This window comes from Pseudorca crassidens, chromosome 14, assembly GCF_039906515.1.
Source record: "Pseudorca crassidens isolate mPseCra1 chromosome 14, mPseCra1.hap1, whole genome shotgun sequence".
Classification (NCBI taxonomy): Eukaryota; Metazoa; Chordata; class Mammalia; order Artiodactyla; family Delphinidae; genus Pseudorca; species Pseudorca crassidens.
Genome location: NC_090309.1, coordinates 32,627,114 through 32,652,495, shown reverse-complemented (window position 1 = coordinate 32,652,495; position 25,382 = coordinate 32,627,114). Strand labels below are relative to the sequence as shown.

The 25,382-nt window shown below is 39.1% G+C and overlaps 1 protein-coding gene across 3 annotated transcripts in view; it reads right to left on the bottom strand.

The window, feature by feature from the left end:
• The window catches only part of GFPT1 (glutamine--fructose-6-phosphate transaminase 1), a 72,216-nt gene extending 55,181 nt beyond the window's left edge, over positions 1–17,035 (bottom strand). For 2 of the 3 annotated variants that reach the window (XM_067704839.1, XM_067704840.1), the window contains exon 1: positions 16,834–17,035. In XM_067704839.1, the coding sequence (XP_067560940.1) occupies positions 16,834–16,840 (7 nt within the window). In that variant the 5' untranslated portion in view covers positions 16,841–17,035. Of the gene's footprint in view, positions 1–3,319; positions 3,335–16,833 lie in introns of those variants that run through there. The other variant, XM_067704841.1, reaches the window with a different exon arrangement.
• Positions 17,036–25,382: the final 8,347 nt, after the last annotated feature.

The following is a 25,382-nucleotide window of genomic DNA, read 5'->3' as shown; positions in this document are numbered from 1 at the left end:
TAACAACTAAAATTTAATGCTTCAAAACTAACCAACAAATTTGGGATTTATGGCCTATATACTGAGCATTATTTTTAAAGGAAAACATTTTCTGAACTAAGTATTTTAAGCAATATATGGACCCTCCAAAACTATACAGATGAAATAATTTTTCTTACTTTCAACAACCATGCTATCAATACATTTTAGGAATAAATAACTTATAAATAGCAATGATGTGAAGAATACTCACAATCTAAATAATTTAATCATAGAGAAAAATGGGCTAAAAATATATATAATCATCGTAAGACAAATGGTTTCTCACTTGTTCACCAGATTAGTAAGGGACAAATAACCATAATACATGTTAACGACTCTTGAGAATTCATAGAAAAGGAACAATCATTTGGAAAAGCAAAACTATAAATAAAGGGACTTGTACAACAAGAAGTGATCCAGAAGAGCAAAGAGGCAGTAGAACACAGGTAAAGGAAATCCACATTTCAGGAATAGCAGCATGGAAATTGTCTGAGGTCTTCCATGATTGTGCTTTGGCCAGGGTGGATATAGCTAAAATGTATAAAAACTGAAAATCAAAATATAAAGCAATATAAGCTCAAGCTGCTTATTTATGGAAGAACTTTCTTTTTTCTTAACTATCTTACACTATAATGCCACTGATTATTAAGGGGATTAATTCTGTGGGGCAGAACTCTGGAATGACCAGCTTTCATTTCATTTGAAAAGGTATCTTTATTTCTATAAAGAGTTTGGTCTTATCAAAGCATTTCAGCATACAAAAATATCACATAGCTAATAGTTGACAAAAAAGCCACCGTAACGTGTATGCTGATCACCATGGTGAGTACAGTGCAATTTTCTCAATCATGCCTTTCAAACAAAAAGGAAACGACATTTTAAAACTAAAATCCAAAACAACCTGAAACAACAGTTTGAACTTTCCCAAAAAAGTGGTACAAGGCCAGACTCATAGAAATCCTATATTCATTCATATTTTTACAAATTATAATTGTAAAGCTCTATTAAGTTATCAGGCACTGTACAAGCATCTCACTTTCACTGCACCACAACACTGCATGAGGTCTGGGGGTTTTGTTGTTATTGTTGGTCCTTAATAAAGTATCTGTAATATGAAAAAACTAAACCAATAACCCAATTGTAAATCAAACTTTTATGTGTTCTACCCTTTTGCCCCCATGGGTCACTGACCTCTGATAAAGATTAAATGCACACAGAAAACTATCAGCCCCAAATAAGTATTCTATTAGCTCATTAATGGACAATACACAGAATATAAATATTTTCCCAAAATAAAACTTTAAATGCACTAAAAGAGGAACTTCCCTGGTGATCCAGTGGTTAAGACTCTGCGCTTCCACTGCAGGGGGCATGGGTTCAATCCCTGGTCAGGGAACTAAGATCCCGTATGCCGTGCGACGTGGGCAAAAAGAAAAAAGGAAAAAACAATGTGCTAAAAGAACACTGATTCTCAACTAGTCTAACTCTCCATCACTGTGATTAGCATCAGCTAAATAATCTGCTAAAGGAGGATACAATCTAATTCATCTGAAAATCATTAACTAATACAACATATTACACTGTCAAAAATTCTTTGCAGGCTGAGGTCTCTGGAAAGCCTTGAAGACGAAGTCCAAATCCCAATAATGCAGCACATCCAGAAAAATTCACTACTAAATATCATTTCTCCCTTTTTTTTAAGAAATGTAATTCCTTTTTTTTTGAGATTTTTTTTAATTGAAGTAATATTGGCTTGAACATTATATGTTTCATGTAAATAACATTATATTTCTACTTCTATATACCCCGCATACTCTGTTCTCTGTTTCTACATTCTTGGTTTTTTCTGGTTTGGTTTGTTCATTTAAAGAAATGTAATTCTGGAATCCCCTGGAGGTCCAGTGGTTAGGACTCTGTGCTTTCACTGCTGAGGGTGCAGGTTCAATCCCTGGTTGAGGAACTAAGATCCCACAAGCCTCGCGTTGCAGCCAAATAAAAAAAAAGAAAAAGCAATTCTGATGGTAAAAGTAATACATTCAGAGAATTAAAGATTAAATATAATAATCAAATACCAATTTTTTTAAAGCAATTTAAATGCTAATGACAAAAAACAACTGTTTTTAAGACAAGTTATAGACTCAACACATTTTTACAAGAAAATTCAGAGTGATGCAATATTAAATTCACTATCTTCAATACATGTAATTCAACAACAGCCTTCAATTTTGATATTGTTTCTAACTTCAATCTCCCTGGTTTACATTAGCTTATTGTGTGAATCTTGAGATCCTGAGTACAATTTTATAGGGAAAGAGGTATTCTCTAAACCAGTATCCCTCTCCAAACAAACTTAAATTTTAACTACTTGATAAACTAATAAAATTCACACTAAACATTTGTTAGCTCATAAAAGTTTCTTGCGCTGAAGAAATCCTGCAAATTCTTTAACTCGTGTCCCCGAAGCTTTCCACTATACCACCCGGCCTCAGCTTCCCCTTCTGCGAAATGAATGGGCTTGACTGAGAGATGGTAAAATAAGTTTCACAATAAGTGCCAACAGGTTTTTAATTGGTATTGGCTCTAGAGAGCACCTCTGAAAAGGATTCAGTGACCCTGTCTCTCATACAGGAAGGAAAGCCATGACTGGTTAGCAACTTCTATTACACGAGGAGTCACAGCACAGGGGCCAAATATTTCCTCCTTCTGACATCTGAGGACACCTGCAGTGCCCTCCAGCTTGATGTTCTATGGTTTTTGAGGATTCTTCTTTGATTGCTATAGAGATTGCTATATGCTAAGCATGTGGTACTTTTTAATACCTCTACAGACTGTACTCCTCTGGGCCTCAATTCTTTGTTCTGACAGTTACATGATTTGTTCTGTGTACACTGTATTAGCAAATTAAAGCTAGAAACCTGGTGGAGGGCCTTAGTATTTTCAGAGTATATCATTAAGAATTAATAAAAGCAAAGTAACATATAAAATATGAGGACATTTTTCTACAAAACATTTTTCTACAAAACATTTTTCTACATTTTCTTATTATCACACCTAAGATAATGCTCTAGTTCATCTAATACAATGTTCATATATTCACATTTTCCCTATTAACAAAAATAAATGTCTTTTACAGCTGATTTGTTTATTCTACAATATAATAAAGGATCACAGCTCACATTTGATTGTTATGTCTCATAAGTCTCTTTGAATCCAGAATGGTCTCCCCTAATGCCCTGTTTTCCTCTAAGACACTGACTTACTGATAAGCCAGGAGCAATTTTCTTGTTGAATTTCTCACCTCTGGCTATGCCTAACTGATTCCACACTGTGTGGTCTAACCAGTTCCTCTATTCCTTGTATTTCCTGCAAACTGGAAGAGAAAACGAAAGGCTTGACTGATTTAGGTTAAAACTGAGGGACAAGAATTATTCACAAGTATGTATGTTTTTTATATTGTCTGGTGACTCCCTATTAGTGATGCTAAGATTCATCACTGCTTTAAGGTAAAGACAAACAGATCACTTAGCCTGTGATATTCTGAAAGCATCCTCACAATACTTTCTAGGACTTCAGATATTGACAGCATTGATTTTAAGACAGTCATATTTCTTTCTTTGTGGTCCATATATAAATGGTACATCTCCCAATAAGCGGCATCTTAGATTCGATGAAATACCATATATCAATTCCAATTCAAAACCTGCCTTTTCCTTGATAGAGGAAGCACCACTGTTACCAATAATCATTACTGTCATTTATTTTGGTTCACTATTGGAACAAAGAAAAGGGGAAGGGGAGGAATTGAGGAAGAAGAAGTAGGAGCAATATTTCTCCTTGCATAACCAGGCAGGAACTAAAAGGAATAAAAGGATGACACATGTAGAGAAATTTTCTAAGATCAAAGTAACAGAGCTGGGAGAAGAAAGTTATCCCTGGTTAGGAAAATGAAAGATAAAGAGGTTGAATCTGTCAGTTTTACAGAGCAGCCCCTTGAGAGCACAGCTGGCCCACTTGTACAGATTAGTGGGTTATCTGTAATCTTGGGGTAGCTGGGAAAATATAACAGCAAATAATTTGCCAATCAGACATGCAGGGCATGTTTACAGGGTAGGTATTCATAACTCAAAATGGTGCTTATTAGAGTAGCAATCCCTATTTCAGGTCTTTGATTTGTCTTATCAAACTTCACAATAAATAGTACTGCTTAAGGTAACTACAAAAGACTAAAAATCAACTCTCCACCACTCTTCAGTAATTGCTCCAATAACACAAACAGTAGTTGTATGGAGCACAGGAGACTTTCTACTCCCAAATCAGCTTGTGCTTCCAAAGTACAAATTTTCTTATTCATGTAATACACTTGGAATAAATATCTCCCTAACTGAAGCAAGGACTTGCACCTACAGGCATCACTCTCAGAAAACGGCAACTTAAATTCAATGACATAAAAGCACTTTTGAACACCTTGCTTAACAAGATATTCAGACATGACCTAGATCACAGACTTGACACATCTGGTTAAAAGCAATCTAGCTGTAGGCAAAGACTATTAAATCTTATTGAAATGAAAACTGAATGCAATTTAGCTGACCAATCAAATTATTAAAGTTCCTATGTCTGGTTGAATTTATGTTCTCACAAATAAAAAATTTTACATTTTTTGAGGTATAGTTGACCTACAATATTATATTAATTTCAAGAAGAAATTTTGCTTTTACATATTTTTTCACTTGACAACTTCAATATTCTGATGAAACCCTAGACATTGGAATTTATCAATATTAAGTGTTCAAATTCCTTCTCTAAATTTTATACCTTCTGAAACAGAATCCATCTACAACGCTACTTAAGTTTCATTTAAAAATCTTTTCTTATAACCCTAGTTACAAATTATCATCGTTAAAGATTCAAATAACACAAATCCTACAGAAGGAACTGTGAAAAATCTCCTTTTTCTACCTCCACACAGGAGATAACCACCATTAACCCCACACACTGTCCCAATCCTTCAGCTATGAATTTTTCTACACATATGAACTCAGATGTACATGGTTTTAGAGGTTTTGTTTTTTTAACCAAATATGATAATATATTATCATAAATATGATAATATACATATTGCTCTGTAGTTTTTTCTCTTAAGATGCTGGAGATCCTTCTATATCAGTACAACCCATCTACCCCAGTCTACGGAACGTTGCATAATAAAAATAGTCCATAATAGATTTTTCATATTTTACCTAGCCATTTACCTATTTATTGAGGTTTTTCTAACTCTTTGTAATTATAAACAATTCTGCTATTAAGGTTATACACACCAACTATACACTTGCCATAAAACATAGTCAATACTATAATTATAGAGGCACATCCTACAGGTAAGATTCCTTTAAAAGAAGAAATATTTGAGATAACATTTCCTACAACCCTAAAAACACAAAGAAAAAGTTATATGGAGTGACACATGAGAAATTTCAATTATTTTTGTGTTTTTTTAATTGTTCAAAATCTTTTTCCTATTTACAAAATGCTGGTTCAAGTGCCTCCTACTTTGTTGTAAATAAATGGGGCCACTGGAAGGAGCTCTGTAACACTTCTCTCTTGCATATTTAACATCCTGGAACTCAAAGCACTGTTTAAACACTGACATCTCTAATTATACACTCCCTCACAGTCTACCTATATCATCATCTTTCCCGAGAAAAAGCATGCACTTTCTGCTCACACACCTTTAAACATTCCATCTCTCCCACTTCTCTCTCATCAATCACATCAGACCACAATTTTTCTTCATGCTGCCAAGCCAGCCCCTCTGGGCCCATTATACTCTCACCCCTGTGTCCCTGAGCACTCCTATAGTGAAGTCCATCCATTTCAGGTCATCCATTTATCTCACGTCCACTTTCATGGAGCCCTCCCAACTGCTGACCAATCCTGCTAATTCACTGCTTGTCTAAATTTTACACTTCCCCCAGATATTATTCTAAAGTCTAGAATCTAGACTACTCTCAAACCCCCATTTCTCTCTTCCCAGCCTCTTTCTCATTTTCAGTAGATTCTTCCTTTATAGAATTGAAGCCTTCTTCTTCATCTTAACAGTGTAATACCCTATAAGCCTATCCTTCCTATAGACTGAAAATAGAGAAACATATTCCGCACATATGCCCTGAACCAGCCTCTCCTGCTTGTAACTCTTGGTAAGAGATTCCTCAATTTTGTAAATACAGAACTTTTTGTTAACATCAAAATATTTTGAGGATCCTATACAATAGAGGGTTGAATTTTTATTATCCAATGATCTAGATCAACTTTTAGTCAATTTAGAGACAATGCTTAGAGTATGAATCAATCAGCGAACACCTGGCATTAATTTCACAGCTTACACATCAGGAACTCAACTTTTCAACTCTACCAGGGACCTCAGTTTCACAATACTCTCTCTTTTGTTGGTATACATGCTCTCCTCAACACTAACTCAAATCCTTCTGCCTTCATATACGCAGCTTCTCTAACGATTTCTTTATAGCTAAATGCAATTAACTTGTCTCTGCAATATTAAACATGAATGACCTTTTTCTACTCTTGCAGACTCTGTCCAATGCAATATACCACTTTGGAACTCTTCTGCCTCTAACCACTATTCTTTGGCCTCTTTTCCTGGCACTTTTATTTCTTCTTTCAAACCCACTAGCAGTAGTTCTCAATTTATTTCTGACTCCATTCACTGTTGGGCAGAACGTGCCATCAGTGGTATCTCTCGCATTGCACTAGTTCTCTACCAACTGGCAGCATTCCTCAGCTAAGAGTCCTATCCTAACATCTGGAACATTCTTGGCCTAACCAGTCTCAGAATGTCTATTCATTCCACTTGTAGTCTAGAACATGGCAATGAAGAAGGACTGTGTATTATCACCCACACCTGTTATATGTGTAGTCACTGTTTCCTCCAATCAGACAGCAATTCCCTGAAGGCAATTCCTTTGTTTTAGTCATCTCTCCAAAAGGCAGAGTGCCAAGTACAAAGTGATCACTTCAAATATCTTCATTATTTTTTCTTTTATCAATATTTTTTATTGAAGTATAGTTGACTTACAATGTGTTAATTTCTGTTGTACAACAGTGATTCTTTCATGTATGTATATATCTATAATATCTATATATTATATAGATAATATCTATATATTATCTATATAATATCTTCTAATACTTTCTAGGTACCTAAAATGTACAGTCAAAAATTCCCAAATAGGACGGGCGCGAGCCGCGGCCAACAGCCCACACCCCACAGACAGGCATGAGACGCTAAGGCTGCTGCTGCCGCCACCAAGAAGCCTGTGTGCGAGCACAGATCACTATCCACACCTCCCTTCCCGGGAGCCTGTGCAGCCCGCCACTGCCAGGGTCCCGGGATCCAGGGACAACTTCCCTGGGAGAACGCACAGTGCGCCAAGGCTGGTGCAACGTCCCGCTGGCCTCTGCCGCCGCAGGGTCGCCCCGCATCCGCACCCCTTCTTCCCCCTGGCCTGAGTGAGCCAGAGTCCCCGAGTCAGCTCCACCTTTAACTCTGTCCTGTCTGAGCAAAGAACAGACGCCCTCCTGCGACCTACACGCACAGGCGGGGCCAAATCCAAAGCTGAGCCCCTGGGAGCTGTGAGAACAAAGAAGAGAAAGGGAAATCTCTCCCAGCAGCCTCAGAAGCAGCGGATTAAAGCTCCACAATCAACTTGATGTACCCTGCATCTGTGGAATACATGAATAGACAACGAATCATCCCAAATTGAGGAGGTGGACTTTGAGACCAAGATTTATGATTTTTTACCCTTTTCCTGTTTTTGTGAGTGTATATGTGTATTCTTCTCTGTGAGGTTTTGTCTGTATAGCTTTGTTTTCACCATTTGTCCTAGGGTTCTATCCGTCCGTTTCTTTTTTTTTTTTCACTTTTTAAAAAAATTTTTTTCTTCTTAATTATTTTTTATTTTAATAACATTATTTTATTTTATCTTACTTTATTTTATTTTATCCTCTTTCTTTCTACTTTTTCTCCCTTTTATTCTGAGCCACGTGGATGAAAGGCTCTTGGTGCTGCAGCCAGGAGTCAGTGCTGTGTCTCTGAGGTGGGAGACCCAACTCCAGGACACTGGTCCACAAGAGACCTCCCAGCTCCACATAATATCAAATGGCGAAAATCTCCCAGAGATCTCTATCTCAACACCAGCACCCAGCTTCACTCAACGACCAGCAAGCTACACTGCTGGACACCCTATGCCAAACGACCAGCAAGACAGGAACACAACCCCACCCATTAGCAGAGAGGCTGCTTAAAATCATAAGTCCACAGACACCCCAAAACACACCACCAGACGTCGACCTGCCCACCAGAAAGACAAGATCCAGCCTCATTCACCAGAACACAGGCACTAGTCCCCTCCGCCAGGAAGCCTACACAACCCACTGAACCAACTTTAGCAACTGGGGACAGACACCAAAAACAACGGGAACTACAAACCTGAAGCCTGTAAAAAGGAGACCCCAAACACAGTAAGATAAGCAAAATGAGAAGACAGAAAAACACACAGCAGATGAAGGAGCAAGATAAAAACCCACCAGACCTAACAAATGAAGAGGAAATAGGCAGTCTATCTGAAAAAGAATTCAGAATAATGATAGTAAACATGATCCAAAATCCTGGAAAAAGAGAAAAAGCAAGAAACATTAAACAAGGACCTAGAAGAACTAAAGATGAAACAAGCAACGATGAACAACACAATAAATGAAATTAAAAATACTCTAGATGGGATCAATAGCAGAATAACTGAGGCAGAAGAACGGATAAGTGACCTGGAAGATAAAATAGTGGAAATAACTACTGCAGAGAAGAATAAAGAAAAAAGAATGAAAAGAACTGAGGACAGTCTCAGAGACCTCTGGGACAACATTAAACGCACCAACATTAGAATTCTAGGGGGCCCAGAAGAAGAGAAAAAGAAAGGGACTGAGAAAATATTTGAAGAAATTATAGTTGAAAACTTTCCTAATATGGGAAAGGAAATAGTTAATCAAGTCCAGGAAGCACAGAGAGTCCCATACAGGATAAATCCAAGGAGAAACATGCAAAGACACATATTAATCAAACTATCAAAAATTAAATACAAAAAAACCATATTAAAAGCAGCAAGGGAAAAGAAACAAATAACACACACGGGAATCCCCATAAGGTTAACAGCTGATCTTTCAGCAGAAACTCTTCAAGCCAGAAGGGACTGGCATACGTCTATATTTAAAGTGATGAAGGAGAAAAACCTGCAACCAAGATTACTCTACCCAGCAAGGATATCATTCAGATTTGATGGAGAAATTAAAGCCTTTACAGACAAGCAAAATCTGACAGAGTTCAACACCACCAAACCAGCTTTACAACAACTGCTAAAGGAACTTCTCTAGGCAAAAAAAAAAAAAAAGAGAAGGAAAAGACCTACAATAACAAACCCAAAACAATTTAGAAAATGGGAATAGGAGCATACATATCGATAATTACCTTAAATGTAAACGGACTAAATGCTCCCACCAAAAGACACAGATTGGCTGAATGGATACAAAAACAAGACCCATATATTTGCTGTCTACAAGAGACCCACTTCAGACCTAGAGACACATACAGACTGAAAGTAAGGGGATGGAAAAATATATTTCATGCAAATGGAAACCAAAAGAAAGCTGGAGTAGCAATTCTCATATCAGACAAAATAGATTTTAAAATAAAGACTATCAGAAGAGACAAAGAAGGACACTACATAATAATCAAGGGATCGATCCAAGAAGAAGATATAACAATTGTAAATATTTATGCACCCAACATAGGAGCACCTCAATACATAAGGCAAATACTAACAGCCATAAAAGGGGAAATCGACAGTAACACATTCATAGTAGGGGACTTTAACACCCCACTTTCACCAATGGACAGATGATCCAAAATGAAAATAAATAAGCAATCACAAGCTTTAAATGATACATTAAACAAGATGGACTTAATTGATATTTATAGGACATTCCATCCAAAAACAACAGAATACACATTCTTCTCAAGTGCTCATGGAACATTCTCCAGGATAGATCATATCTTGGGTCACAAATCAAGCCTTGGTAAATTTAAGAAAATTGAAATTTTATCAAGTATCTTTTCCGACCACAATGCTATGAGACTAGATATCAATTACAGGAAAAGATCTGTAAAAACTACAAACACATGGAGGCTAAACAATACACTACTTAATAACGAAGTGATCACTGAAGAAATCAAACAGGAAATTTAAAAATATCTAGAAACAAATGACAATGGAGACACGATGACCCAAAATCTATGGGATGCAGCAAAAGCAGTTCTAAGAGGGAAGTTTATAGCAATACAATTCTACCTTAAGAAACAGGAAACATCTCGAATAAACAACCTAACCTTGCACCTAAAGCAATTAGAGAAAGAAGAACAAAAAAACCCCAAAGTTAGCAGAAGGAAAGAAATCATAAAGATCAGATCAGAAATAAATGAAAAAGAAATGAAGGAAACGATAGCAAAGATCAATAAAACTAAAAGCTGGTTCTTTGAGAAGATAAAACAAAATTGATAAACCATTAGCCAGACTCATCAAGAAAAAAAGGGAGAAGACTCAAATCAATAGAATTAGAAATGAAAAAGGAGAAGTAACAACTGACACTCCAGAAATACAAAAGATCATGAGCGATTACTACAAGCAACTCTATGCCAATAAAATGGACAACCTGGAAGAAATGGACAAATTCTTAGAAATGTACAACCTGCCAAGACTGAATCAGGAAGAAATAGAAAATATGAACAGACCAGTCACAAGCACTGAAATTGAAACTGTGATTAAAAATATTCCAACAAACAAAAGCCCAGGACCAGATGGCTTCACAGGCGAATTCTATCAAACATTTAGAGGAGAGCTAACACCTATCCTTCTCAAACTCTTCCAGAGTATAGCAGAGGGAGGAACACTCCCAAACTCATTCTATGAGGCCACCATCATCCTGATACCAAAACCAGACAAGGATGTCACAAAGAAAGAAAACTACAGGCCAATATCACTGATGAACATAGATGCAAAAATCCTCAACAAAATACTAGCAAACAGAATCCAACAGCACATTAAACGGATCATACATCATGATCAAGTGGGGTTTATTCCAGGAATGCAAGGATTCTTCAATATACGCAAATCACTCAACGTGATACACCATATTAACAAATTGAAGGAGAAAAACCATATGATCATCTCAATAGATGCAGAGAAAGCTTTCGACAAAATTCAACACCAAATTATGATAAAAACCCTGCAGAAAGTAGGCATAGAGGGAACTTTCCTCAACATAATAAAGGCCATATATGACAAACCCACAGCCAACATCATCCTCAATGGTGAAAAACTGAAAGCATTTCCACTAAGATCAGGAACAAGACAAGGTTGCCCACTCTCATCATTCTTATTCAAAATAGTTTTAGAAGTTTTAGCCACAGCAATCAGAGAAGAAAAGGAAATAAAAGGAATCCAAATTGGAAAAGAGGAAATAAAGCTGTCACTGTTTGCAAATGACATGATACTATACATAGAGAATCCTAAAGATGCTACCAGAAAACTACTACAGCTAATCAATGAATTTGGTAAAGTAGCAGGATACAAAATTAATGCACAGAAATCTCTGGCATTCCTATACACTAATGATGAAAAATCTGAATGTGAAATTAAGGGAACACTCCCATTTACCATTGCAACAAAAAGAATAAAATATCTAGGAATAAACCTACCTAAGGAGACAAAAGACCTGTATGCAGAAAATTATAAGACACTGATGAAAGAAACTAAAGATGATACAAATAGATGGAGAGACAGACCATATTCTTGGATTGGAAGAATCAACATTGTGACAATGACTCTACTATCCAAAGCAATCTACAGATTCAATGCAATCCCTATCAAACTACCACTGGCGTTTTTCACGGACCTAGAACCAAAAATTTCACAATTTGTATGGAAACACAAAAGACCCCGAATAGCCAAAGCAATCTTGAGAACGAAAAACAGGGCTAGAGGAATCAGGCTCCCTGACTTCAGACTATACTACAAAGCTAAAGCAATCAAAACAGTATGGTACTGGCACAAAAACAGAAAGATAGCTCAATGGAACAGGATAGAAAGCCCAGAGATAAACCCACGCACATATGGTCACCTTATCTTTGATAAAGGAGGCAGGAATGTACAGTGGAGAAAGGACAGCCTCTTCAATAAGTGGTGCTGGGAAAATTGGACAGCTACATGTAAAAGTATGAAATCAGAACACTCCCTAACACCATACACAAAAATAAGCTCAAAATGGATTAAAGACCTAAATGTAAGGCCAGAAACTATCAAACTCTTAGAGGAAAACATAGGCAGAACACTCTACGACATAAATCACAGCAAGATCCTCTTTGACCCACCTCCTAGAGAAATGGAAATAAAAGCAAAAATAAACAAATGGGACCTAATGAAACTTCAAAGCTTTTGCACAGCAAAGGAAACCATAAACAAGACCAAAAGACAACCCTCAAAATGGGAGAAAATATTTGCAAATGAAGCAACTGACAAAGGATTAATCTCCAAAATTTACAAGCAGCTCAATAACAAAAAAACAACCCAATCCAAAAATGGGCAGAAGACCTAAATAGACATTTCTCCAAAGAAGATATACAGACTGCCAACAAACACATGAAAGAATGCTCAACATCACTAATCATTAGTGAAATGCAAATCAAAACTACAATGAGATATCATCTCACACTGGTCAGAATGGCCATCATCAAAAAATCTAGAAACAATAAATGCTGGAGAGTGTGTGGAGAAAAGGGAACCCTCCAGCACTGTTGGTGGGAATGTGAATTGGTACAGCCACTATGGAAAACAGTATGGAGGTTCCTTAAAAAACTAAAAATAGAACTACCATATGACCCAGCAATCCCACTGCTGGGCATATACCCTGAGAAAACCATAATTCAAAAAGAGTCATGTACCAAAATGTTCACTGCAGCTCTATTTACAATAGCCAGGACATAGAAGCAACCTAAGTGTCCATCAACAGATGAATAGATAAAAATGTGGCACATATATACAATGGAATATTACTCAGCCATAAAAAAACAAAATTGAGTTATTTGTAGTGAGGTGGATGGACCTAGAGTCTGTCATGCAGAGTGAGGTAAGTCAGAAAGAGAAAGACAAATACCATACGCTAACACATATATATGGAATCTAAGGAAAAAAAAATGGTACTGATGAACCTAGTTGCAGGGCAGGAATAAAGATGTAGACATAGAGAATGGACTTGAGGACACGGGGTGGGAGGGGGAAGCTGGGGCGAAGTGAGAGTAGCACCGACAGATATACACTATGGAATGTAAAATAATTAGCTAGTGGGAAGCCGCAGCATAGCACAGGGAGATCAGCTCGGTGCTTTGCAATGACCTAGAGGGGTTGGATAGGGAGGGTGGGAGGGAGGCTCAAGAGAAAGTGGATATGAGGACATATGTATGCATATGGCTGATTCACTTTGGTGTACAACAGAAACTAACACAGTATTGTGACGCAATTATACTCCAATAAAGATTGAAAACAAAAACAAAAACTCTTTCCCACCTTCTACTGCTCATTACCAGGACCTATTAACTTTCCCCTTTCCAGGGAACACAACTGAGGAAATGCTCATTAAGCAATAATTCTTTCCTTTCACAACTACTTTATACCCAGTATGATTTCTAAGAACATGTTAACACTAGTAGTTTTATGATTTATCCTAGAAGCCAGTCTTAGCATCCCTCAACCAGCCCCAAAGCTATTACACAGTATAATAACAAAAAAAATTTTAAGGATTCATTTCAGGATATTTTTTAATTGCAGCTCTCTTACTGTTTTTAAGTATTATCTCATTTACAAAAATATCATTTATATACACCATTGGACCAGAAGGGTATAATCCTACATTTATAAAAAAAACAGCAAAATCTGTTAAGAGCTGTGCGTAACTTAAGTGAATTGACACTCTCTCACTGAAGCCAAAGGTAAAACAGATTAAAAAGGACAAAGTATTCCAAAGAACCAAGAATAAGAGGAAGACAAAATAAATTTTAAAAATAGATACACTATTTTTCTCTGGAAGGTTCATAATGCTTACTAGCATATTGAAATTCCCAAAAGTCCTGCAATTAAAAAAAAAGCCAGGTCAACACTGTTCAGTCTGTGGCTTCTCAAATTTATTTGACCATAAAATCTTTTTTTTCCCCTCAGTAAGATATTAACATCCCGATACAACCTGATAAATATAATAACAGTTTTAACAGTATCTCTGATTGGAAAAAGCTATCAAAAAGAATTGTTAGTCCTCATTCTTCTGCTTCAACACTCTGCAATGTTGAAACGAAATCTTTTAGAAAAACTTGAACCAGCAGCAGGTAATCAGAAAGTAAATCTCTAAATTTTCCCATCTAATCTCATTCCTACTCAATTTCTCTGCCTAGAAATTTTATGTCAATAATTAAGATGTGGGAGGAAAATAAGGACAAATCTTTGTCTTCTTAACAGTTAACTTTCAGAATTTACGTTGAAGAGGAAAGAAATTCTGAACCCTATTCCTGGAATCATGTAAAACTGGTCCAGGTTAAAAGCAGGACCTTAGAAATGCCTCAAATACTAGTTCTTTTTTTTTTTTTTAACGTCTTTATTGGCGTATAATTGCTTTACAATGGTGTGTTAGTTTCTGCTTTATAACAACGTGAATCAGTTACACATATACATATATTCCCATAACTAGTTCTTTATTTCTTGTTTATCACCTGTTTCCTCAGCAGCATAACATGGTGGAATGGGGATGATGACTCTGTGAAAACGCCTAACAACTAATCACCACCCTGAAAGCCTCACCATTATCTGAACCTTTTCTAAACCAGATCTGATTTTTTCTTTTATAGTACTGTACTTTGACTTCTGTTTTTCCTGGAACAAGATAAAGAAATGATCTGCAACCAGAAAGCCAGGTACTTGACTAGGTGCACACCTCATCATTCAGTAACAGTTAATTACCAAACAAGCACACTGGGGATTGCAAATTCATTACCTCACAGCTCCAAACTAAATTATGTCTTTTGCAAAACCACTCTACTACCTAGACACTGCAAAAGTGTAACTGATTCTAAAGCCAGCTCTACCACTAATAATTTCAGCAGGCTATTTATAATTGTTTCTGTGTGCTTTTTTTTCAATCTACTCTAAATTTAAACTTGCTCTTCATTTCAGAAGCTGAAATTAACATAAAGTTAAATGCAGGAAAAATAGACACTAATGAGTACAAGCTACTCCTGCTCAGTTCCTCTTGCAAAAGGCTACAAAGAATGTTTCCCAGGTAGCTTCAATTCTATTACAATCATACTTCCCTTAAAAAAAAGTGTTCTTGGGACTTCCCTGGTGGCACAGTGGTTAAGAATCCACCTGCTAATGCAGGGGACAGGGGTTCAAGCCCTGGTCCGGGAAGATCCCACATGCCTCGGAGCAACTAAGTCCGTCTGTCACAACTACTGAGCCTGCGCTCTAGAGCCCGCGAGCCACAACTACTGAGCCCGCGTGCTGCAACTACTGAAGCCCGAGTGCTGCAATTACTGAAGCCCGCGCGCCTAGAGCCTGTGCTCGTCAACAAGAGAAGCCTCACCGCAATGAGAAGCCCGCGCACCACAACGAAGAGTAGCCCCCAGTCGCCTCAACTAAAGAAAGCCCGCGCTCAGCAACAAAGACCCAACACAGCCAAAAATAAATAAATTAAATAAATAAAATTTTTTTAAAAAGTGTTCTTTCTTCCAGGGGTAAGGTCAGTTGTAAATTTCAATAAGGAAGGTAAGAATTCAATTCTTTTTACTGACAATAGCCAAGTTAATACGAATTTTAGAGCATATCAGTCATTTTAGATATAATTCTGACAATTATAACTTTAACTCACACTTTTATCTAATTATTAAAACGACTAAGTCTCAAAACATGGACTAAAAGGGCCTAACTTTATGTTTTAACTGTTCTAGGTAAAACATTCATTAAATGTAGACCAATATTTCTCATACGTAAGTGTTTCAAATGGGTGCACATGCAAGTAATAAATGATGTACGATCTCTCTCCACGGTCACTTCCAGGCCCATTCACCAAGGCATTGATTAGCAATGGCTTCTGTTGAGATGGGGGGAGGCAGGAAGTAAGATCATATGAAATGTCATTGTCGTAGCTCTAGCTATAGTTCTATTTTCTGCTGGGCGTGCCCGAAAGAAAGCAACTAAAATTAAATATTTTTTAAAAGGTAAATCCTGGAAGAATGCGAGATAAATTCAAGTGACCTCACCTGATGTTCCACAGGTTGCCTCCCTCACCTGCTGGACTCTTTTGAAGTCACTCCCCTCCACCCCTCAGTTCCCTCAGCCCTCGCTCCTTTTCCAACTCAGACAGTGCTCTTCGCTCCTGGTTCCCTTCTTGGCGCAAAGCCTCCTTCGGCCCCCCCAGATCCCTTCTAGGGCCCGCCCTCCTCTCAGGTGCCGTCCTAGGTCCCCGCTCCAGCTCCCAGAGGCCGGCCCCCGCCCCCAGCACCCGCAGGCACCGCGGGACACCCCCGCCCAACACCCTGACTTCGCACCCGCCACACTCCCGCTCCCGCCGGTTCCACCGGCCTCAGCGACGTCCGCACCGCACCCCAGCACCGCCCCGCAACACGCCCCCCGCCCGCGGCCCCCTTACCGCACATGATGTAGGAGGCACGGCCTGCAAGGCAAGCGGCGAGCGGCTGGCGAGTTCGAGAGAGCACACAAGCCTTTTGGGCGGTCAGCGGGCTTGGGGGCCAGGGGGTCGCCAACACGACTCCCTCACGGATGCCACGGCCGAGGCAATGAAACCAGTCCCGTCCTCCCGGGCTTGCCAGCAACTGCTGCTGGGCCCCGCCCCCCGGCGCACACCGCGCCGCCGCCGCCACCGCCCGCAGGTCCCATTGGGCCGCGTCCGCGCCGCTCAAGCGCAGGTCCCACCTCCCCGCACAGCCCCGCCCCTCACCGCCCCAGAGCCCACGCAGGCGCTGGCCTGCCGGCGGCTGAGACGTGGCACCGGCTCGCGGCCGCATCCGCTTGAGGTTCCTGGAGCCGCCCGACCACCGGGCGCGCAGCGGGAGGCACTGCCCTGCGGGAGGGAAAGAACTGGGAGGCTGGCAGGGAACGATGGAGAGATTAGCAAAGAGGATGGTATTGTTACCAAAGCAAATAGCGTTGGGGCACGCGCCTAAAGCAGTCCAAGGCCCCAAGCTCCGGCGCCCCACCAAGCGGGGAGAGAGGAGGAAGAAAGAAGGATACCTGATCCTAGGGGACAAACAAAGTCAGGGTGGAAAGAGGACATAAGCTTGTAAAAAAATTGGAAAGAATTGAGTGAGATGAGGGAAGAGAGGTACCAATCAGGTCTGGCCAGTCTTTCTGGTGACAGCGATTCAGTTCCCGACTTTAGCTCTAAGTCAGATTCTTGGCCTCGAAAGCCTTCCGCTCCCCATTCCCACCCCCATCCACTGCCTCCATAACCCCCAGTTTTTTACAGAGGGGGAGTGGGTCGAATGTAAGGCTCAACTATCCAACACTAGGCGCCTGGGCTTAAGAAACGCTGCTGGCCCATACTTCTGATGGCCCACGTCTCAGACAGTAGGAATTGCCTGGATTTGACAGCCTTCCATTGGACTCATGAACTATTAATCCTATGAATTAATGCACAAGTCCTGCCAAGAGAGACTTAATCAGAGAGAGATGATGTTTCTGAAAATTTATTACCTGAGCATTTGCTTTAATATTTAAATGCTATTTTTAGTCAAATGTAGATGGTTATTATAACGCTATTAATGGCCCAAGACTAGAATCAAATAAAAACTTGCCTGACGTACAGAACATTGCATGGTCTTCTGATCCCAGATGTCTGGTCTTACCTCACACTACTGCTCTCTTCCTACTCCACCTTTCAGCCGTTTACACTCTAACAACCCTGAACAGGTAGTTTCCCAACAGGTCCAACGTTCTCAAATCTTTTGCACATATTGGTTACTCTTTGGGGAATCCCCACCCCATCTCTGCTTAAATGCTACTTCTTGGGGAAAACCCTTTTGGTCTTCCCCCAGAGAGGCTGGAGGACAGTCATTAACCTCTCATTCTTTGAGCTGCCTCCTTTAAAGCAATATGCTTCAATATTTTATGCTTTTTTAATATGTTTCCCTACAAAGCTAAGTTTCTTGAGAGTAGAACAAGTCTTTGCATACCCAACACCTGGTAGAGTTTTCTAGCACAAAGTAAGGGATCAAAAATGTTTTTGAAGGAGTGAAAAAAGTCATATGTTCTTAGCAGAATTGACTTTCTATGGCTGGTTATCTGATCAAATGAGCAAAGGGCTTTCCAGCTTTTCTTAGAGGGAAAAAGATGCCCTTTTAGCATGTGTTCGGAAAAGATGAAAACGCTAATTCAAAAAGATACATGCACCCCAATGTTCAAAGCAGCACTATTTACAATAGCCAAAGCATGGAAGCAACCTAAATGTCCACCGACAGATACATGGATAAAGAAGATGTGGTATATACATATACAATGGTATACTACTCAGCCATAAAAAGGAATGAAATAAGGCCATTTGCAGCAACATGGATGGTCCTATAGATTATCAAACTAAGTGAAGTCAGACAAAGACAAATATCACTTATATGTGGAATCTAAAAAAATGATATAAATGAGCTTATTTACAAAACAGAAATAGACTCACAGACATAGAAAACAGCCTATGGTTACCAAAGGGGAAATGGGGGGAGGGATAAATTAGGATTTGAGAATTAACATATACATACTACTATATATAAAATAGATAACCAACAAGGACCTACTGTATGGCACAGGGAAGTATATTCAATAACTTGTAATAACCTATAATAGAAAAGAATCTGAAAAAGAATATATATAGGGCTTCCCTGGTGGCGCAGAGGTTGAAAGTCCACCTGCCAATGCAAGGGACACGGGTTCGTGCCCCGGTCCAGGAAGATCCCACATGCCGTGGAGCGGCTGGGCCCGTGAGCCATGGCCGCTGAGCCTGCAAGTCCGGAGCCTGTGCTCTGTAATGGGAGAGGCCACAACAGTGAGAGTCCCACGTACCGCCAAAAAAAAAAAAAAAAGAATATATATATATATATATATAACTGAATATACATATAAAACTGAATCACTTTGCTGTACACCTGAAACTAACACAACATTGTAAACCAACTATACATCAATAAAAAGTTGTTTGTTTTCAAAAAAACAAGAGAAAGAAAAAGATGCCCTTTTATAAGTGTCCTGAAAGAAAGGAAAATGTCACATTTAACTAATGAAAGTACTCACCTGCAAGCCCTTTAATATTTCAGGCCCTTAAACAGGTTCCTAAATTACCCAGAGCAAAGTTAAAAACCAGTGAATTGTTTGTTACTAGACAACACATTTTTTAATTCAAGAGGCAAAAAAAAAGTCTCTGTGTGTGTATGTGTTAGCCTCAGAACCCTCATCTAAGAGGTTCTGGTAGAACCTTAGTGATATTGCCAAGAAGTGAAGGTATGATTCCAAAGTTTGAACAATACTTTTGTGCATCACCGGAAAACTTGTTGATGGAACAAAGAAAATGTTAGTGGTATCACCAAAGTGCTTATGCTCAAACTATAATAATCTATGAACTCTTACTTTCCTCTTCTGCTTTCTACTCCATCATGACTATCAATTTGTCTTGTCCACCTCCATTCTACAGCTATTTCGGAAGGTGCTTATGCACCAGTTTCAAGGAAGAAACTTTGAAGGTCAATATTTTCCCAGCCCAAGCTTGAACAACCTCACCAACCCACTGCAACAAAGAGCCTTTGTAAACATGTGCCAATCAAGACACGGATACGGAAGAACTTTGTCTGACCTCCATCTATACATAGCTTTGCTTTAGCTGGACCTTTGGGGATAAGGGCTGGAGGAGAAGAAAATAAATGTCCTATGAAGGAAAGGAGACATCTGGGTCTGATTCAAACATCCAAGGAAATGGAAAAGATTTTCTCTCCTGAACAAAAGTTCTGAACTAATAATAATAATAATAATAATAATGATGGTAACGGGGTGTAATTCATTGTCTTTTTATGTAAGTCCATTTCCCTGTTCACGGGATTAGTCCTGTTGAATATGATGGTTCTCAGCCTTCTCCCTGCCATGCAGCCTGAAGGCCATCAGGGATTCCATTGCCATTGCTAAAGAAATGAAGAACCATAATTGAAATAGCTTTATAAGATTTTTAAATGCCCCCATATTTGTGATTTTTGTTATCCCTTATCTGGATTACAATAATAAGTATTGATAGCAATAAAATTATTAAAAAGGCCTCGGTACAAACTTCCAGTTATAAAATAAATAAGTCCTGGGGACGTAATGTACAGGATGGTGACTATAATTAATGATACTGTATTGTATATTTGAAAGTTGCTAAGAGAGTAGATCTTAAAAGTTCTCCTCACTATGTGTGGTGATGGATGTTAACTAGACTTAGTGTGGTGATCATTTCACAATATATACATCAATCATGCTGTACATCTGAAACTAATATAATGTTATATGTCAATTATCTCATTTTAATATACATACATTTTATCTCATATATCTCTCATAATACACATACATATCTCATTTTAATATACATACATACATACATCTCATTTTAATTATACATACATTTTAAAAGCCCTGTGCATTACAAGAATAGGGGAAGCAGGGGCATATATATCCCACATCTTATGGAGTTATATGGAGAAGTGTACTTCAGTGAACAGAGAAGATGTCAAAGGAAAAAGAAGTAGGTTGAGCCACGAAGGCCTTTGAGAAGGAAGCAATGAACAGGAGAAGGCACCAGTCAGGGCCTCAGAAAGACCCCTTAAGTAAACCCCTTTGATTCCACCACTACCCCAGTTCATCCTAGACACTTTCACACCAGAGTGATTTTTCAAAAACACAGATCAGATCCTGTTTCTCCCTGCTTCCAATTCAGTGGGTATCCTTCACCTGAAGGATTAAGTCCAGACTCCTATGCACACACCCTTGGTAATTCAGATCTCACTCCTGTCGGTTTTATCAGCATCATCTCCCATCACTGTATTCAAGCATTTAACAGTCTAGCTATACTTTAACCTATTGGCAGTTCCCTAAAGAAGAATCCTATCTTACACTTTGCATCTGTGTATTTGCCCTTTTTAAAAGGAAGCATTAAGAAGGGAATCAAATGTTAAATAGTTAGGGCTTGACTATAGAGGACTAGTCACTCACAAAATAGGATTATAAGGGAACCAGAAAGTTCCCTCGTGCAAAATTACCTCCACTCCTTCCCTATCACATTGCCTAAACTCCACCTGTACATATATATTTAAGGCAGAACAGCTCTCCCTCCCCAAGGAGATCTACATTAAGTCACTATCATCTATTACACTTTTGAGTGTAACTATGAGATTATTTTCATTTGGATACCAGGTGTGAAAAAGTCACTGAGGAAATGCAAGCTTTGATGGGGATAAAATAAAGATAATTCTGAAATTAGAAGGAAGGCAGACCTGGACAGATTACCTTGGTTGATGACACTAGGCAAGAAAGGGACAATATAAGGGCATGTGGAACTAAGTATGGTAACGCCAGAGAAAGGAGGCCAAATTATGGAAGCAGGAATCAGGAATAAGTTGGTGCTGAAGGCAAACTTTCCCCACTGTGATGGCTGATTTTATGGGTCAATTTGGCTGCACTAGAGTGCCCAGATATTTGGTCAAATATTATATTCTGGATGTTTCTGTGAGGATGCTTTCAAATGAGGTTAACATTTAAATCAGTGGACTCAGTAAAGCACAATGAGCTCCATTACGTGGATGGGCCTCATCTAGTCAACTAAAAGTCTGAATAGAACAAAAGACTGACCTCCCCAGAGCTGGAAGGAATTCCCCAGCCAAACTGGACTTGGACTGCAACGTCAGCTCTTCCCTGTCTCCACCCTGACAGCCCATCCTGCAGATTTTGGACTTGGTAGCCTCCATGATTGCATGAGCCAATTCCTTAAAATGAATTTCTCGCTCCCTCTCTCCCCCCTACTAGTTGTTTCTCTAGAAAGCCTGACTAACACATCCATCGAAGGGTGATCTTATTGACTTCCTCAACGTGAATATATGTATTTATTTTAAATTTCTAGAGGATAGAGCTTTCAATGACAAATAATAGAAAGTTACTCAAACTAGCTGAAGAGGGGGATTTATTGGCTAATGTAATTGGAAAGGACAGAGATACAAACAGCTTCAGATACATCTATATCCAGGCACACAAAAAATGTTGTCAGAACTCTCTTTGATTCTCTCTCTGACCTCATGGACAGGGTAAAGACCCTAAAACAGCTCTGGAATCACATCTTTACAGCTTGCAGTCCAAGGGGAGAGAGGCTATTCCTCCGTCCTCACTTTTTATATTTAGGCAAGGATTCTGATGGGTCTAGTGAGTCGTATGCCCCACTCTCGTGGCAAAGGTAGGACACGGTGATTGGACAGTTCCACCAGAGCCACATAGAGTCAGGAATAGGTAGAAGTTCTTCAAAGGAAAGGGCTAAAAGAATGAAGGGACACCAAGAAAACACTAACAAAAGATGTTCCTCAGGCTTGAGAACAAAGGGTGCTGACTCCAACTAGAATTAATACATTCCCCAATACTCGCCTCCAGGGTGGCTCCAAATTTCCCCAGTAGGCAGAACCTGGGGCAGAGTTTTCTACCTCTGCTAGAAAGAAACTCATTCTACTGCCAAGAAATTGTCAACAAATTGGAAACCATGAGATTAACTGGTCCTATCTACTATTTCTATCCTGTAGGATGTGATCAGAGCCAAAATAGAGGTGGACCATTCAGGGAGCTGCCTAGAGTTGAAAGATGACTCCAAATGTAAGGAGACAGAAGAATACTGTTTTCTAGAGTTTCTTTCAAAAGTCGATTCTGCAGACTGCAAGCACCCTGTGGAATTATTATTGATAACTCTAATGTGGAGAAGCAGAGTATAAGGCTAGGGTTTCCCAAAGGGATGATGTAAATTCCCACTGGACTGGAGAGCAGCCAGCTTCATATTCCTGCATGAAAAAAATGTACACATATGCACACAGATGTGTACAAATGTACACATTTGGCCCATGATGGTCTGAAGCAAGTAAAAGATGGTCCACTAGGAAGCAGCACCTATGAAGACAAGGAATGCTTTTCCCTTTCCTGAGGTAGGAATACTCGGGAAAAGTACGAGGGTTCAATTCCCTAATGGCAATGTGCACAGGCTCTGCACCCAGAATGTCAGGGTCCATGTTCCTGGCTTTTCCACTTAATTTCTATGGCAATGGAATATGTACTTCTCCTCTCTGTGCCTCATGGGGACAATAATAGTTACCCATCTCATAGGATTAAATGACTTCATAAATATAAGGTGCTGAGAACAGGGTCATAGTGAATGCTCAATGAAAGTCTATTTTTATATATTTTGCTCCTTATCATTCTGTATTAGGGCTTGGTGGGGCTCATGGCAGGCACCCCAAAATATGCCTCAATGTCATATTATTTTGAATTAAAGTTACTTAAGAAATGGCTGATACAAGAGGGACTCTGACCCTCCTGTCTCCCTGAAAGCAGGAAATAAATCTTCCATGTGACAGGTGCCCTCCCTGTACTGGGAGATATAGGAAGACATCCTTATCACCAGAGATAGGGAATTCAGGCCAAAAGACTACCTAAACAAACCTTGTTATTTCCGTCCTAACTCACTACCCAAGTCCAAACTGTTTAAATTCCTTACTAATTAGCACCCAAACCTAAATTTCTTTGTTCTGTCAATTCCTCTCAAATTAATTTTGTCTAAAAATATAAAAGCTAATGCTTTGGCCACTTCTTGGGTCCCGTTACTATGAGACCTCTGTGTGCAAGAATTAAAATTTGTTTCTTTTTCTCCTGTTAATCTATTTTGTGTCAATTTTATTGTTAGTCCAGTCACAAGAACTCAAAAGGGGTAGAGGGGGAAATTACCCACTCCTTGACAGGCTTCACCCTAATTTTGTTTAGTAAAAAACCCTCCAGGTGCTTTGGCCAATAATCTCAGTTTCAAATACATATTGAAATGTCCCATAGTGTTTTTTTGTTTGTTTTTTTAATTTCTATTGTTTAAGACAACCAGTTTTTATTTTTGTTTTTTTAGTTTATTTATTTTGCCTGCGCTGGGTCTTCGTTGCGGCACGTGGGTTTCTCTACTTGTGGCACGTGGGCTTAGTTGTGTTATGTGGAATCTTATTTCCCTGACCAGGGGTCGAACCCGGGCCCCCTGTGTTGGGAGCGTGGAGTCTTAACTACTGGCCCACCAGGGAAGTTCCAACAAGCTCCCTTTTGTAGAAAATCTTTCCAATAACTTGGCCTCTCTGTTCTGTGACTTCCTCTTCCAGTAACTAAATCCCCCACTCACCTCAGCCACTTATTTCGTGGCCAGACCCAAGACTTGTCATTAACTGCATCTCCTCCACAATCTCAATTTCCTGTAGCTTCAGCAAGTTAATGTGCCTACCTTACGCAGTAATTCCCATAGTCTAACCTGAATTCATCTATAACGGCTCAGGAAACAAATTCTCCAACCGCAATACCTGGTTCTGTGAACCAAAAGAAGAAAAATTAAAACTTCTCTTCCCAGCACTCACAACTGCTGGAGTTCTTTCTGTTTCCATCCCTATTTTAATCTCAGTACTTTTGGGGAACAGAATTCCAAAGATGCAATGTACCTATCTTTCCTTTCCTGATATTGTCTGTGAACTGTTGACTCTGAATTCCTATAGAAAAACGAGAAGCATAATTTGCTACTTGGGCTATCTGAAAAAGCTGTACACATATGGTAGAAAGATAACTGTCCAAATTTTTGGCATGGTACAGATTATAGATCTCTGAGTCAGGAGAAGCCAGTAGAAGGACCAAGCAGTTTCACATTTTTTTTTCAGACAGATTTTGTATCATAAGGTAAAGCCTGAGCATACTATGGCAGTTTTTCTCAATTCAGCCTGCTCTGTCCTGTAATCAATGGAAATTTTGTCTACATTCCAGAACTTGGTTCTTCATCAGTTTTCAGCATTATGATTTTTCTTTTTTCTTTTTGGTCTTTCAGTGGGAAGTTATGTGATACTACATTGGGGGCTACTAGGCAGATACCATTTTAAAACTAAAAATTGTTTAGTGTTTTTTTTTAAC